The sequence below is a fragment of the Mchenga conophoros genome, linkage group LG18 (assembly GCF_057382185.1).
Source record: "Mchenga conophoros isolate Kocher_MC1m ecotype Shallow Benthic linkage group LG18, M_conophoros_male_GT1.1, whole genome shotgun sequence".
Taxonomy (NCBI): Eukaryota; Metazoa; Chordata; class Actinopteri; order Cichliformes; family Cichlidae; genus Mchenga; species Mchenga conophoros.
In genome coordinates this window covers 29589955-29606653 of record NC_140543.1, presented here as the reverse complement: position 1 = coordinate 29606653, position 16699 = coordinate 29589955, and the positions used below count along the sequence as shown (strand labels likewise).

Genomic DNA, 16699 nt, shown 5'->3' with positions numbered 1-16699 from the left:
AAGCCTTTTCGAGCATGGTGAACTATTTATTTATGTATTTGTTTATTTCTTTATCCATTCATAAATCTTTAAGGAAACTGTAATAATATTTGTCCGCGTGCTGTTACGTCATCATCACGCGTCAACGGCACAGTGCTTCTGTCTGACTTCTCTCACACGTGAGTAAAACGTTGCTTTACAGAAACGATATTAATATACACATTTTTCCGCAGAGTAACTTAGCAGTGTGGTTTAGTCATTCTTTAACATTTTGGGAAACCATCGTTTTTTTTTATTTTGGCAACGTTTTCGAGAGTTTGTGTTGTTGTTTGGAGTGCAGCACGTTAGCATGGACAGTCCCTGTGCCTGTTTGCATGTTTTAGTCGAACTCCTTCTAAAATAATGACAGCTTTATTTGTAGCCACTTTAACATTATGCCAATATTACCTTTTACCTGTAACAGCTTTTTAAAGTACAATCTTGATCCGTATATGTTGCTAGGAAAGTGCAAAATAGGTGCAGCTATTTATTGAAACTTGCAAATATGCACGGAAAGAGAGTATATAGAGCAAAAAAACAGTGTGTGCAATGCTAATGGGTTTGAAAGTCAGTATTCGGTATTCTTTATTCCAGCCTGGACCCTGTTAGGCAAGCTCCCTTCTCTCCTTACTTCCTTCTGATATGCTGACAACGATTTGAACCAAACATTTTTATTAATCACTCCAAAAGTCCTGTTCCTGCTGATCTTTAGTCCCATTCTTGAGTAATATGGTATTCCTCAGTCTGTTCTCCCTGTTTCCCTTCCTTAAGATTTTTTTTTCTAGCCACTCTTTCACTGAAACCATTTCCGATGAGGCTTCAGCATAATCATCATCCATCTCTCAGGTTCTTTGCATAAGTGTTCTTTCCGATTTCTGAAAGACATGACTTTCAGATACTGTTAGCTTGCTGTAGGTAGCTTTTTAGACCTCCCAATGCTTCTTTTGTCCTTAAAATGTTCCCTAAATAGTTTTTTATTAGATTTTCTTCGGAGAATCACTTGTTTTTTCTTTGGAAATCACCTTTTCGCCGCACAGATACCATTTTATGCTGGTCAAATTGCGTTATCTTTAGAAGCTGATAACAAAATGTAACCAGTGTAAAACTGATTCTCTGCTAAGTTGTCTTTTATGTTTAGACACAGCGTTGGTTCAACCCTTAAGTTAGGTATTTTTTGTTTTGTTTTTAATGCTTGAATAACTCTGAAAATGGTGAGGTATGAGGACAAATGATTACATAAGCAGCCAGTGTCCAAAGAAAACTTTGGAAGACCTTCAAAGAGCCTGAAGCCCAAAGAGCCTTCGCTCAAGAGCTCTTTAGAAATCACAAGAACATCTGGGTCTGTGGAAGCAAAATATAAAGAAATGAGGGTTTGATCAAGACTTGTGCACAGTACTATATATCTATTGAAGTATAATAATCTGTCTTACTGGTAGCAAACATGCAGCAGTGTAATGAGATATGTTATGTAGTTAATTGGTTCAAATCTGCTTTAGAAACTAGCTTTATATTTCACTTGTATCCTCGTGGTTAAAGGTTCAAGATATGCTGTCAAAAGCAGAAGACAAGAAGCCACAGAAAGGGGGAGGAAAGAAGAGGAGGCATCCCGGAGAAGATGGAGGAGGAGAGAGGAAGAGGAGAGAAAGTCCAAAAGGAGAGAAGGGTCAGGGTGGCAAGAAGCGCTTGGACGCCCTCAGTGTGGGCTATTTCCGCCGTGTCGGAGAAAGGCTCAGTGAAGGCTTTGAAGATGATGAGGAGAGAGGTGAGAAAGGTCTTTTTTTCTGGGGATCTGAGTAAAGCACAGGACTGGAACTTTAAATAAGGGGTGCAGCAGAAGGTCACATTACACAGCACCATGTGCAGCCATGATTCATGAACTTTATCTTTTGAACTTGGCTGCCATAGGGAACAGAAAATCACAGACTAGTGATATGTGGAGCATCCTCTGCCGGCTTTGCTTGGATGAGGTCTGCTGAAGCAGACTTAGACTGTAGAGAAGAAACACATAAGCTGACAATTCATTAAATGCATTTTTTTTCCAAGGTGTACATTTACTTATTCCATCTTCATAAATCGAATCATTTTTTCACATTTCTTGAACTGCGGGATATTGATCTGGTCGGTCAAGTATCAGAGGGGGCTGTTAATCAGTTTCAGCTGCTTTGGTGTTAATGGCATTAACAACAGGTGCACTAGAGGGGAAACAATGAGACAAGCCCCGAAACAGGAATGTCTGTTTCGGGGTGACATTTTTCACTAGTTTTGCTTTTGGCTAGGGTCAGGTAACATGAGGTGATACATGGGCCCTACAGAGGTTGCACAGGTAGCCCAACTCCTACAGGATGTCACATCAATACGTACCATTGCCAGAAGGTTTGCTGTGTCTCCCAGCACAGTCTCAGGAGCATGGAGTAGATTTCATGCGACAGGCAGTTACTCTAGGAGACAGGGCCATAGAAGGTCCTTAAACTATCAGCAGGACCGATACCTGCTTCTTTGTGCAAGGAGGAACAGGTTGAGCACTGCCAGAGCTACAAAATGTAATTAATTATTTTTTTGAGCTGTTTATGTATAGTAGATTGAATATTTGTGAGTTTTGAGCACAGCACATAATCTGTGCACTGTACATACATCAGTTTGGCTGCTTTTCCCTTCAAGGTTGTGTCCTTAAAGTGGCGTCAGCATTCATGCTACATTTACGCTGGCTCACTTCTCGGAAGTTTTTTTAACCACTTCTACTTAAATTTTTTTTGGAGAAGAGGTTCAGGTTACAGGGAGCCAAATCTTTGTGTAAGTACTATCTTGGCTGGCCCAAAACCTCCTGTGTTTCCAGTGTACTCTTTACTCAGGATGGCACGCACCTCGACTGTTTATGCCAAATGTCCTGTCTCAGAATGTCACAGCCGAACTCCTCTGAACTCTGCTCCTCGCCACATTAGTTTGCTTTTTATTGGTTGATCTCACCTGGTTTATATCACCAGGATGTCCAAAAGAGGAAAACAGGAAGTTGAGCCCCACGTGGAGCAAGAACAACTAAAGACAGCTCAAACTCCCCCGATTCACGGTACACTGGTGCCATGAATCAGGGCCCAAAACAAGAGAGGTTTGATTATTTAAATAACAAACTAGAAGATAATTGGTGGTGGGTTCAATAAGTTAATTAAATGTGTTTTCACACAAAGCTTGGTCCAGACTGTGAAGGTCGCTCAGAAGCTGTGTTCTTGTGCTTTCTGACTGATTAATTTCTGCATTCCCACAAACGACCATCTGTTGGAGGAATTAGCTGACCACCATTGGCGAACATCTTCAGCTCTGCTCTGCCACAGAGCCGATGGTGAATGCGACACATAAATCACCTCCAGCCTTTCCAGTTGCTTATGTAGCGAAGCAGATGGCAGGTTTATTTACTAGCATTAGATCTGCTGTCACGTGTATATATAATGAAGAAAAAGAGGAGAAAGAAGAGAGAAGCCTGAATTGAAAAATGGTTTCAATCTGTGATTGATCGCCCTGTCCGTTTTATTTATTTTAATCTCTATTTAATACAGTACCCACCACTACTTCATACCAAAGATGCCCACTCTGTTTTATGCTAATTAATTCATTGTGTTGACAAGTGATGTGTTAGTACGCAAAGTTGGTACTTTGTGTGTTTCTGGAGCAAAATCCTCCATTAAGTAATTGCTTTAAGAAAAACTGCCTGGAGCTGGATATAACCGTCTCTTGCACTGACCTCGACTTATTCACGTCATGCACTGATCTTAAATGACTGCTCATTGCATGTCCATTGCATCATTTTACCTTAAACATAACAAACAGCTTCCTCTCCCTCCTTCCATTATATTTCTGCTTTTAACTCCAGCAGCTTTCTTCTCTGTTTATACTCACCCCGTCTTTCACAGAGATGTTTGTGGAGAATGTCCTCACAGAAGTAAAAGGTAAAGCGGCCTTGGTGGCGACAGATCGGACCGGAAGCATCACTCTGCAGCGGCTGCTCCCGCTGTCCAGCCCCCAGCAGGTCGGGGAGGTGCTGGCTGAACTGGGTGGAGAATCGGGCTCAGAGTTTAAGGCGGTTTCTTGTGACCGGTGTGGAGGCCATGTTGTGGAGAGCGCAGTCAGACAGATGTCCAGGTGGATGGGTAAGTTCACACAAGTGTAAGTTTGCTTTACAAGTGAAATATCAATTCAGCTTCAGTTTAGTTTTATTTACACAGCTGTAAATTACAAAATCATTAACTTCAAAGTGATTTATATGGTAAGGTACCTACAATAATTCAGAGAAACCCCATCAATCAGATGACCCCCTATGAGTGAGCACTACTTTACTTTACTTTAAAAACTCTTTTTTTAAAGGGAAAAACCTCCAGTCAAACCAGGCTAAGGGAGGGTCGGCCATTTCCAGTGATCGGTTGGGAGTGAGGCGAGGGGGGGAGGGAAATGAACTGTGGAAGCTGGAAGAAGGATAAGAGTGATAAGAAGGGAAAACATTCCCATTTTCTACTGTGACAGAGAACAGCTGCGGTTGAGAAAATCGCACCAACCTAACTCCTGGTAGGACTCTGTCCTTTTTAGAGTCTTCAGAGAAGGAATCCTCTCCGCCCACAGAGGAGGAGGGAGAAGAAAGCTGTGGCCTGTTGGAGGCTCAGGTGTTGTCTTTCAGTCAGGTGGTGAGGGACAACGCTGCCGAGTTCATCAGACATGTTCACGGCTCACACGTGGTCCGCACGCTTTTACACGTGCTGGGAGGCTGCCTCGGACCACCTCGCACCGAAACCCGTCCAGGTAAATGCACGCAGACACACACTCACGCTGGTATGAAAAAAATGACGATTTTTAGTGGATACTTTTTCCCATTTAATTAGTTAAACAAAACACTCAAAACAACTACCCCTGAGGGTTATAGTTGTAGGGCGTCGTATTGAAAAAAATAAAAAGTGTGTTGCACTACTCTCTCTCTGCTCGTTCATGTCATATATTACACTTGATTTGGTTTCTTGAATATATTTTTTTAAGGTCAACTTTGATCTTGGGTGCAAACAGTGAAGGTCTGGATCAAATCCTTAGCCAACCTAGGTGCTCACGCCCCCTCATTGCTGTCTATTTCCATAAAAAATTGTGGGTAATATAAAATCTTTGCTGCTTTTCACACTTGGTGTGACCTTGACCTTGAGCTGATTTTCACAAAATTGAATCAGCTCGAGCTGTTATTGGTACCAACCATCACACAAACTTCAATACAAGAGCAGTAAATTTAGGTCAAAGTAATGAGTGATGTCACAAACTAACCACCTCCTATCATCAGTTTAAATTTGCTCTTTACATAAATACATTTATATGCATATGGAACTGTACCTACTGCAGCCCACCCGCAGTACATTAACGGCCTACCGTGGGGCTCCAGCCCTCACTTTGGGAATCCCTGTACTAAAATATGCAGCAACAGAGAACCGTGTGTGGTTGTTAGACCTCCAACAATGAGAAGCAACTTTATGCTGTTTTCTGAGCAGTTTTTGAGTTCCACAGCAGGATGCTCCTGTCTTTTTTTCAGGCCATGTTAAGTGGGAAAACAAACAAGCCGAAAAATATAAATGACTAAACTAACCGAGCACTCAAAGCACTTTTTATTATTCACCCTGTTAAACGCACATTTGTACAAGCGCTTTTTTCTGTGCCTAAACACCTTTTCTTAACATTCACACACACTCACCCTCCAGCAGATATGCATGCAGACTGGAGGAGCCAGAGATCAAACCGGATCAGATATTCTGGATAATCCTCTGGTCTGACTTCTAGATCATAATGATCATAATTTAGAAACAGGACTTCGTGTTTAAGATGTTCACATATGTCCTGCCAAAGGCCTGTTTTCCCATAGATTCTATAGAAACAGTCTTTTTGTAACCCAGGTACCCCTGTTAGCCAATAAAAGAATGGAGATTGAAAGCACTTAGCTGTTGGTAGGATTGTGTTTTCAGGCCTGGAAGCTACATCCATTATTTCACCCATAGATGAGTAGAATAAGCCGGCATCCATGTTTTTTTGGGTTTTTTTTGTGATCTTTACGTTTTGTCCAATTAGCAGCACATAAAGTATGCGGAGTTAACCTCTAGATGTTCCACTTTGCAAGATACCCATGCAGGCACAGGCTGTTATCACTGTAATCCGCTGACACCAAAGAACACGTGAAATACGATTATTCTCTGCCAGCTTCTGTAGCGATCCAGCTTGCTTTATTTGTTAGCTTTAGAGATAATGAGATCCCCAGGAAGCACAAGTCAAAAAGAATCTAAATACACATGCATAATGCGTGTATGCTAAGAGCTGACTGAGTTATGACTCAGAGAAAAAGTGCAAATTATGATACAAATTGCAGCAATTGGCTGAGAAGGCATGTAGAGTAGCTTAATTGGCAACACTGGCACTAGCTGACATTTGCTATACAGAGAAAGAGCTTTCGGTTCACCCTACGAAAAAAAAGCAATTTCTCCCATTTGGCCCGATGTCTCACTTCAGTTTCTTTTTCTGCAAGATGTAACAGAAGAAAAATACAGCTCTTGATCTGCTGGCTTTGTCAGTGCGCTTTTCTTTTGAGACTATGTCAGGCCCTTTATGCCAAGAGGTATATTCTTCTTCTTCTTCTTCTTCTTCTTCTTCGTGTTTTCTCTGTTCATATTCTTGTTTTTAACCAGGAGGAAAAGAGCGAAGCATCCCTCCTCAGCTGACAGACTTTGAGATTCCCACTTCCTTCTGGTACGAGCTTAAAGATCTTACAGAGACCTTGATGGAAAACATTAATTGTAAGTCATCTTTCATAAAATAATTGGTGGTTTTATTATTATGTTGGAATTTAACTGTTGTTGTATGATAGATGTTTTAAGTAGGTCATTAAAAAAAGAAAGCAGCAGTGTTGCCTCCCTCTTCCTGTGCTCTCCTGACTCTTGTAACATTTTTCTGGGAATCTGAAAACCATAGAAGCTGTTTTTGAATGCAGGCGAGGATTCGGAGTAAAGTCAAAGGGGAATTGCCTAAAGGCAGTCTTGAACAGAACGCTGACCAGCATGTGTTTAGAATTTATGTGCTCAATTCAAATTCTTGCAGTCGTAATATCAAAACAAAATGAAATGGGCAGTAAATAAAGTGAGGGCAAATGCACACGCTGCAGAGAAGCCTAAGTGGCTTTTAGTAGAGCTCTGTGTCAGAAAGAAATGCTGTTTAGTCCACAGTTTTTCCATTAGTTAACGTGCACACACACACACACACACACACACACACACACACACACAGTCTCTGATTGAAACTATAGGCTTTAAACTGTAAGCCCTTAATCTGACAGAGCAATGGTGGAATCTGGCACAGCAGACGCAGTTTAGCAGGCCTTGTAACATAAATTGTATTAAAATGAGATATTAAATGCAGTGTGGCTCCAATGCACGTTCAGTTTTCTGCATTTGGTGAATTTAAATTTTTTTTTATGTCAGTGTGAGTTGAGTGATCAGAATTTTTTATTTGTCTATAATTTGAGGGAGTTGCAGTCGAAAGTTTGAACACATATTCACAATTTTCTGTCATTTATTTCACAATTTTCTGTCATTTGGCAAAAAACCCAAAGGTGGATAATTAAACATAACATGTATGGAATTGTGTAGTAAACATTATGTGTAACTTCCTTTAGACTTCAGCATTTCCCTTTAAATGTATTTCCTATGTTCCAGCTATCATACCAGGCTAACAAATATAGCTGGTGTCAACAAATACAACATCTATAATGGCTAAACAATAAAAACATAAACTATAGCTCAGTGCAAAATGACATTTATGTATCTCCCGAAAATCTGGGAAGGGTTATAAGGCCATTTCCAAGCAATTTAGAGTCCATCGCTCTGCAGGGAGAAGGATTATTCACAAGTGGAAAACATTCAAGGCATTCTTCCCAGGAGAGGATTCCCAGCAAATTCACCCCAAGTTTAGACTGCAATGCTCAAAGGAACTGCGAAAAAACAAAACGGACAACAAAACCCAGGAGCTACATTTCAGACACGACAGGCCACAGTTAAGATGTTAAATGTTAACATTCATGAGTGCACAGGTAGAAAAAGACTGAACAAGTACGGCTTGTTTGGAAGGATTGCCAAGACACAAAGCCTGTTAAAAGAACAGGAGGTGCCCACCAGGAGTGGGTTTTTTTTTCTTTCTTTTGCAGCCTGCAGCTTTTTTTAAATCTGCAGTTCTTCGAATGACCACTTGAGGCTGTACCCAGCTGTGGATTCAATCCATCCTTTCTTTTCCAGGATAATTGCTTAATAGCTGCGATTAAATAAACCCTCCTACATTAATTAAATTAGTCTGGTACAAAAAGCAATTTTATTTTCTAATTCTTCTCCTTCATAACTGTATGGAATTAGGTTTATTCTTATTCATTCATTTACCCATTGGGATATTTTAAAGAGAAATTATGAAAAAACTTCAGATGAGTGCTTGCTTCCAATTTCTTTTGACTGGTACTATTTCTTTAAAAATGTGGCCTCGATCACATTTTGCAGTTGTAGTGAAAGAAGAGTGTTTCAGTCTTATGATGGTCTCTCCTCTGGGTGGACCTACTTGTGGAAATGCTGCAAACATGCAACAGTGAATATTGTGTATTTTGTTAAGGCCGTTAGTACATAACACCTGCTTGTGTATGCAGTTTTACTCTTGTACTGCTGGTGGCAGTCACGCACTTGCAAAGACAGGGAAGACTACTACTACACAGTATTAAAGTATTCACACACAGTGTGTTTCAGTGTGGAAGCATCTTTTGTTTTGTTCATGATAGGGCACCTTTGTACTGGCAGGAAGTCTCAACGGTGCTTCTTCTCTTTGTAGTAAGTGTGACTGACGCTGTTGCCAGCGCAGTGTTCCAGACCATGCTGACTGTGTGTCACAGAAAACGGCCCAAACTCTGCAAACAGCTCCTCCGGCGCATCATGGAATACCTGACGAGTCGCAGCGCTGCTCCTGGAGTTAGGTAAGAGGCCAAAGTTTGCGTTTGTGAACCACTGAGTGTTTTTTCTTTCTTTATTTTAAGAATGTTGTGTTGTGTGACTTTTATTTCCCCGTAGTCCGCTTCTAGTCTTTCTGAAGGACCAGGCCTCCAGTCGCCTCATAGAGACCATCATACAGCTGTCCCACAAGCCACTTCTCCGCGGGCTCTACAAGAACCATCTCAAGGGCCAGCTGGTTGACCTCGCCCTCCATCCCATCGCCAACTTTCCCATCCAGAGGCTAACAGCAGCATCTGCCAAATACAAACTGGTAGGTCACACCTTGTGATTGAGAACGTGGGAGGAGTGATTTGCTGGAAATTTTCTCACCGGCTTCCTGGTGTCGTTCCTTTTTCCACAGTTCCTGAGAATATTTGATGAGCTGGTCCAGGGAGTGGAGGCAATCTTGGCCGCAGGTCACATGGGTGTGATAGTTCAGCTGGCAGAGAGCTGCGCAGAAAGTGAAGAGAGGCAGGACGAGATGATGCAATGCCTCCTCAATGTAAGCTTAAAAGAGGGTTTGTTGTTGAAGTGCAGGCCCACGTGGGCCCTGAGTGATTAGAACAACCTTTTTTTCATTTATCCCTGTGTTATGATTGGTGTTGATGGAGCATAACAACTACTTCATGTTTGATTTGTGGATAATGAAGCCCTGTCGATGTGTTGCCTCCCAGGCTTTCCACTGCGCTGAGCCTGGCTCTAGACACGTCGCCTGCCTCCCTCTCTTCATGTCTCTGCTCACCTATGAGGTGTACTATCACTCTGACACCGCAGAGGGCAACATAAGCACGGAGGTAAACTGCTGGGAGGAAAAACATTTGTTTGATTGTAATTGTAGTGTTGGCGTTTCAGCTGGACTAACAGTGCAGCGCTTCACCAAAATACATGTTTCATCAGTTGTCAGGGTTTTTTCTAGATCCCACTGACCTCCATATGTTACCACGGATCCCGGCTGGTCCAGGCACTGGCTAAATTCAAGGAGCGCTCACTCCTCCTCAGCAGCCTGCGCACTCTGAGCCCTTCGGACCTGCTCAGTATGGCTACTGACCCCGCAGGCAGCCACGTCCTCCAGGCCCTAATCACCACATCCAGTGACAAGGGCAGGGGGAAGATCCTAAAGAGACTTGAGGTACGTGATACTTACAGAAAGCAAAATTACTTCAAGTATTACATGTGTAAGTTTTAATGATCATTCTCTTTCCGTATCACGCTCTTTGTTGTTTCAGGGTCAGTACGTCCAGATGGCCTGCTCCAGGTTGGGCAGCCGGGTACTCGAAGCCGTGTGGAACAGCTCTTCAGTCGGTCAGAGGCAAAGTATCGCACAGGAACTAGGTAATAATGACAAACATTCTCTCTCAGAATCCCACTTTTCCTGTGACTCACTTCCCTATTCATGACTTCTGTTCCTGTCTCTCCTCCCCTTCTCAGTTCCAAGTGAAAGCCAGCTGAGGGCAGATCAGTTTGCTCGTCACGTGTGGGCCAAATTTGCTCTCTCCCACTTTGCACACAGAAGAGCCCACTGGCAGGAAATTCAGACGGGCGAGTCCAAGAAGCGGAAGCTTTTCAGTGACATTCTTGAATGACAAGTGCATATTTGTGAAGAATTGTTTTGTTGTGATTTTCTTTTTGATGTAAATAAAAAAAAAATATCTGAAAATATCTGTGTGTGTGCTGAATTAAAGTTTAGTTTTACCCAATGTATGCTATGGATTGTATGAATCAGCCTGACCTGTAGGGGGCACTGTAGGAACATGTATCATTTTAGACTTCATCCCATGGATGAGGTCTTCAGTTAACTAGAGCAACATTAGTTTAAATGTGTGAGCACGCAAGGCCCTTTTTAACATATTTTTAGTGTGTTGCTGAATAGTTACTGAATCCCCCTTATTTACACATTAACTAGGCACACACATAATAAACATGTAAAAGGGGTTTTGTTAGATTGGGGATGCAACAAAGAAAAGGAGTCAGATTCAAAGCATTTGTTAAAAAGCACCACCACCCACCAGTGAGTCTGACAATGAAATACATCTTAATCTTGAGCTCATCTAAATGTCATCTTTCCTCAGGATTCTTTCATGGAAATGCAAACAAATTCAGGCAGTTAGAAAATTGCTCAGTGCCTCAGCAGCGGGCAGGTTTTGTTGTTGGAGACACTTTTATTGATCATAAATTGATTTGAAGGAGGAAAGTCTTTATTTGGGAAGAGCTTCTCTTCTGAGAAGAATCACAGGGCTGGGAAGAGCAACCAGAAGAGAACCAGAGACTAAAGTACTCAAAATGCTGTCTATACAGTAGTGGGTGTGTTAAAAGCTGTTAATCCTTGTGGAATACCCCCACCCATCTTTCACTTGTCCTTTTAATCCATTTTATGAAACAAAGACTCAAAATACAGATGATAAAAATGGGCTAATTATTAAGGTGTTTCCAAAAGTAACCCAGTAAAGGAACTTGACTAAGATTTATGGCAGACTGATTTGGTATATCCAGATATTTTGATAGATCCTGTATACGTCCATTTAGCAATCTAGGGTTGCACACGTATATATATTTTGAGATGTGTATATTTGACTTCACAAATACATAAGTCACTTGAACCAAAGAGAGTGATATTACCAGCAGTGAAGAATCAGAATCAGAATTAGAATCAGAATGGGGTTTATTGCCAAATGTTGAGCAGGTTTACAACATTAGGAAATTGCTGCGGTGCTTCAGTGCAAACATGGTGTCATAAATAACACTTAAATAGACATGGAAAAAATAAAAGTAGGGATAAGAATTAAAAGTGCTACGTGGAAAGATATGTGCATGAGATATACATGAGATATATACATGAGAGTAAGAATTAAAAGTGCTACGTTGAAAGATATATACATGAGTGCAGGTGGTGATCAGTGCCAAACATGGAATGATACAGTGAACACAGCGTAGGGTCATGTGTTAGTGGCGGGGACAGTCATATGGTTATTGTTCATGTGTCCAACAGCAGAGGGGAAGAAACTGTTCTTATGGCGAGAGGTTCTGGTGCGGATGGACCGGAGCCTCCTGCCTGAGGGGAGCAGGTCAAATAGATTGTGTCCAGGGTGAGAAGGGTCAGCTGAGATCCGAGCTGCACGCCGCAATGTCCTGGAGGTGTACAGGTCCTGCAAAGATGGGAGTCTGCAGCCAATCACCTTCTCAGCAGAGCGCACAACACGCTGCAGTCTCTGTTTGTCCCTGATAGTGATATAGACCTGGTTATATCATTAATGTGTATATTCTTTGTGCTCTTGTTAGCTTCTATGTTACTTTTTCCAACAGGCTAACATGTGTCGTATAACATCAAGCGAACTGTATTTTCAGATACTGTAGCAAAATGCTTTTTCAAAAATAAAACTATAAGAAAACTATTTTGCTTACTTAGCAAAAAAATACACAAAAATAACTAGCTAAGGTAATAGAGAAAACACTAGGAACCACAAATGCTAATAGTAGTGCTGCATTCATAGAGAGTATAAAACCATAAATAGTTTAAGAAAAAAGATGCTAGTACTGAAGAAAAATTAAGCTAGCACTAGCATTAAGTATTAGCATAATTAGCATTAAGCGCCTCAAACCTGCATTTTATTTGGCCACCAGATGGCGATAGCTGTGGTTGTAAAAAGACTTCTGGTCCTATAGAAGTATATGAGAAAACTTGAGGTTACTCTATTCCGTAACCCCTGTTCTCTGATAATATGAGTGAGTTGTCTCACTATGGGGAACGCTCTCTCAGCGTTGTCCTCAGAAGCCTCCATATCATTACTCCAGCCAGTATTGGCTGGCAGTTGTGACGCTTGCGTCAGGGAGGGGCCACCCTCCTCCTTATAAAAGGGTGTGACGCAGCGTCACCCGTCATTGACCCGTGCTGGAATAAGCCAATTGGATCGCCTCAACAATCCAGTGGGAAATGCGTTGTTTGCTAACGGGCTTGCCAAGATGTGGTTTAGCCCACACGATTCCTCAAATACCCTCCACTTGTTCTCATACAATGATCTTGTGGAGGGGGCTCTAGCACTCTGAATAGTGGCTATAACCCCCTGGGGGAGTCCTGCCGTACTCAGATTCAACCTCTCATGGGCCAAGCCCACAGGGCAAGGCGCTCGGGGTGAGGGTGAAAAATCTCCCCCCTGGCTTGGGAGACTAGGTCTCGTCGGAGAGGGAGAGGCCAAGGTTCGCTCCACAAGAGGGGCATAATCTCCGCTAACCAATGGGACCTCATCCACCTTGGGGCAATCAATATCATTGTTAGCCCTCTCTCTCTCACTCTGGATAGAGTGGGAGAAATTAAGGCCAATGGAGGGAACGCGCATAAGCAGAGCATGTGGCCAGTTGTGAGCTAATGCGTCTACCCCTAGCGGAGCCTCCTGGTCCCTCAGGGAGAAATACAGTGGACACTGAGCGTTCTCCCTCGAGGCAAACAGATTAACCTGTGGCTGGCCAAAGCGGGTCCAGATTTGGGTCACCACATGTGGGTGCAGGGTCCAGTCCCCCTACTGCGGGTTTCCCCTGGACATTAAGTCTGCTCCCAAGTTCAGAGCTCCTGGAATGTGAGTAGCTCTCAGTGACAACAGATTGATGCTGCTCCACATTATCAGTCTGCGAGCCAGCATGTGCAAAGGACGGGAACGTAACCCGCCCTGTCTGTTCATTTACGCCACAACAGTGGTGTTGTCTGTTCTGATCAGAACATGGTGGTTTCTCAACAGGGGAAGGAAGTGTCTCAGTGCTGGAAATGCTGCTAGCAATTCTAGCCAATTTATGTGAGCATCCCTCTGTTGTGAGTCCCAGCTGCCGCTCACTGCTCTGCCCTCGTGAGTGGCACCCCAGCCCGTGAGACTCGCGTCCACGGTCACCACCTTTCTGGCTGTGACAGCCCCCAGTGACACCCCCTGAGTGAGAAATGTGGGATTTCTCCAACAGTGGAGTGCTGCAGCGCAGTCTGCTGTCACTCTGATATGGCGGTGGGTATGGCACTTTCGATTCAGTCTCAGTGATGCAACCCATCGCTGAAATTCCCTCATATGCAGTCTGCCTAGTGGAATGACCGCCAGTGAAGACGCCATTAATCCCAGCATCTGCAGACATTTTCTGAATGGGAGATATCTTCCCAACTGAAAAATGCCGGCATGTGATAGCATTTTTTTTACTTTGTCCACAGAGAGACACGCTCTGTACGAGGCGGAGTTTAGAGCTATTCCTATGAAAGAGATGGCCTGAGCTGGCTGCAGGACACTCTTTTGGTAGTTTATGGTGAAACCCAGAGCCATCAGATGATCCACTGTCAACCTGGTGTGCTCTCTTCCCATTATTTCTGACTCTGATAGCAGCAGCCAATCATCTATGTATGTTGCTATGCGATGCCCCGCCTCTTCAGTGGGGCTATGGCTGCCTCTGTGCATTTCACAAATACCCGAGGGCTCAGTGAGAGACCAAACGGCAGGACCTGGTACTCATACATTCTGCCCTGAAACGCAAAGCGCAGGAATTTTCTGTGAGGCGGGTAAATAGGGATGTGAAAATATACGTCCTTCAGGTCTATTGATGTAAACCAATCGCCTGGGCGCACTGCATGCAGCAGGGTGGTGGTCGTCAACATCCTGAATTTGTATGACCTCAGATGCTGATTCAGAGCCCGTAGGTCCAATATCGGACACAGTCCCCCGCCCTTCTTGGGCACGAGAAAATACTTTGAGTAAAAGCCGCATTGGCTCTGCTCCTGGGGTATTTCTCGTACTCCTCCCTTTGATAGCAAGGTAGTTATTTCTTCTTGCAGGATCCTGGCTGATTCGCCTTTTGCAAGAGAGAAAATCACTCTGTGAAATCTGGGAGGGGTGGTTGCGAATTGCAAACGATAACCTCGCTCTAATGTCCTCACAACCCATTCTGGCGCAGCGAGAGCTCACCATTTCTCTATTCTTGCTGACAGCGGCCCCAAAGACAGGCGCTCCACAGTAGACGGAGCTCTGGCTCCCTCTTGTGGCGGAAACTGGTCCTTCGGGCCAGACCCGACTGCACATGCACGGGCTTGCTTGACCAGCGCTTATGGGGCCGGACACCACTGAGGGAATCAACCCCGGTGGTGTCTGGGTGCGTGGGGGCATTATGTTTTTCAACATACTTTCTGTGTTTTTCACACATTTTTCCCGTGACCTTGGCAACATGCCTGGATGCAACGGGTGAGTTTTTAATAAACAGTGTGTTTTGTGAGACTGACATGCTTGATTCAGCTGAACAATGTCTCGTCGTCTCTTTGTTGAAATGCGCTCTGTGGGATCCAACTCGAGTCCCAGGAGTTGAAAGGTGGAGGCAGAACACACTTCTCCGAACGGGCTCCGGAACTGAGCCCTGGAGTGAACTTGGAGCCCGGGCTGGTCCGGCTCCAATCTCCCCGTGGGGGATGTTAGGCAGTCCACTTCTTCTTGCGGTCTGACTGCTTGGCTGGTGATGGGGCACCCTGAGCGGCAGCAGGCGGGACATGTTTCCTGGGCCAGTGGGTCTTAGGGTTCTGCAATCCTAGGGGACCCTGGACCGCGAACTGCGGGGCTGGGCGGCCAGGGATTTTAAACGTCGGCATGCCGGCTGGAGACCTGAGCGAACGTGCGGCGACCTGGTGGAGGCGGGGGCGCAGCCTGGGTCTTCCTAGGGAGACACAGCTGCAGGGCCTCTCCCTCTTTCTTTTCTCTCGCAACATCTTTGCATGGTGGCAACGGCGGTCCCGAAAAGGCCAGCGGGGTCGATGCTTTCGTCCAGAATGTCACGTTTTTCTCTGTCCGAAAGCCCCGACAAGTTCAGCCATCTTGCCCTCTCCTGTAGGACGATGATGCTGAGGGCTCTGCCCGCCGCTTGTACTGCTGCTCTAGTGAGGTGGAGACACTGGTCCGTAAGTACGCCCAGCTCTTCCCACAGCTCGCTAGCATCCGGGTTTGCAGCAGCCTGGTCCTGGAGCTTCGCCGAGTAGGCTAGCAGGAGCGATGAGGCGTTCAATGCCCTCGCGGTGGTGGCAACCGATTTATACGCCTTGTCAGCCAGGGAGGACTGCAAGCGTTCGGCCTTGGAGGGCAGGGACAGACCAGATGACATGGAAAGTTTCTGGTTTGGGTGGAGATGAGAAGCCACCAGATTCTCCACTGTGGGAATTTGGTAGATGCCCTTCTCCTTCATTCCAGCGCAGTCAAACACCGCTGCTCCCTGCACGGGGTTGGGTGACAAAAATGGCTTTGCCCAGCAGCGTGTGACCTCGTCCACGCATTCGGGGAAAAGCGGCAGTACCTGCTTAGTAGTGCGCTTTGCTTTGGGGAGCATTTTACCCCTCGTACCGTGAGGTCGAGGTCTCCATTGTCACCGCGGGCCATGGGATTGTCAGCTTTTCAGCTGCCCGTTTTGCAACGTCAAATAGCTCCATGCCGCGGGACTGTGTGCCGGGGTTATCACAATCGGCTCCTTGTGTCACAGAATGCCGACCAGAGGGGGCAAAGAAAACGTCGTCATCCTCGTCCGAGACGAGATGTTCCGACGCTCCCTCAGAGGATTCGCTGAGTAGCTCGTCATTAGCCTCGAGGGAATCAGACAACATAGCTTCGCAGCTGACCTCGGCATCATCCACCAGCGGGAGGACGATATCCATCTCGTCGACCCAGCTG

General features: G+C 44.6%; 1 protein-coding gene across 1 annotated transcript; it reads left to right on the top strand.

Annotated features, from left to right (window-relative positions):
- Positions 1 to 69: 69 nt before the first annotated feature.
- On the top strand, positions 70 to 10688 carry nop9 (NOP9 nucleolar protein). The gene is made up of 12 exons (XM_085255025.1): positions 70 to 158; positions 1555 to 1780; positions 3921 to 4157; positions 4591 to 4800; positions 6708 to 6815; positions 8881 to 9022; positions 9117 to 9309; positions 9400 to 9540; positions 9713 to 9832; positions 9955 to 10167; positions 10265 to 10370; positions 10467 to 10688. Exons 2-12 carry the CDS (start codon positions 1564 to 1566, stop codon positions 10619 to 10621), a joined length of 1842 nt encoding a protein of 613 aa, XP_085111151.1. The 5' UTR covers positions 70 to 158; positions 1555 to 1563; the 3' UTR covers positions 10622 to 10688.
- Positions 10689 to 16699: the final 6011 nt, after the last annotated feature.

Bases quoted from the DNA above. Each gene is read 5' to 3' on its own strand.
- nop9 (XM_085255025.1), top strand. From the start codon at position 1,564: ATGCTGTCAAAAGCAGAAGACAAGAAGCCACAGAAAGGGGGAGGAAAG. The intron at 4,158-4,590 runs GTAAGTTCACAC...TGTCCTTTTTAG, and splicing joins ACAGATGTCCAGGTGGATGG to AGTCTTCAGAGAAGGAATCC. The intron at 9,541-9,712 runs GTAAGCTTAAAA...GTTGCCTCCCAG, and splicing joins TGATGCAATGCCTCCTCAAT to GCTTTCCACTGCGCTGAGCC.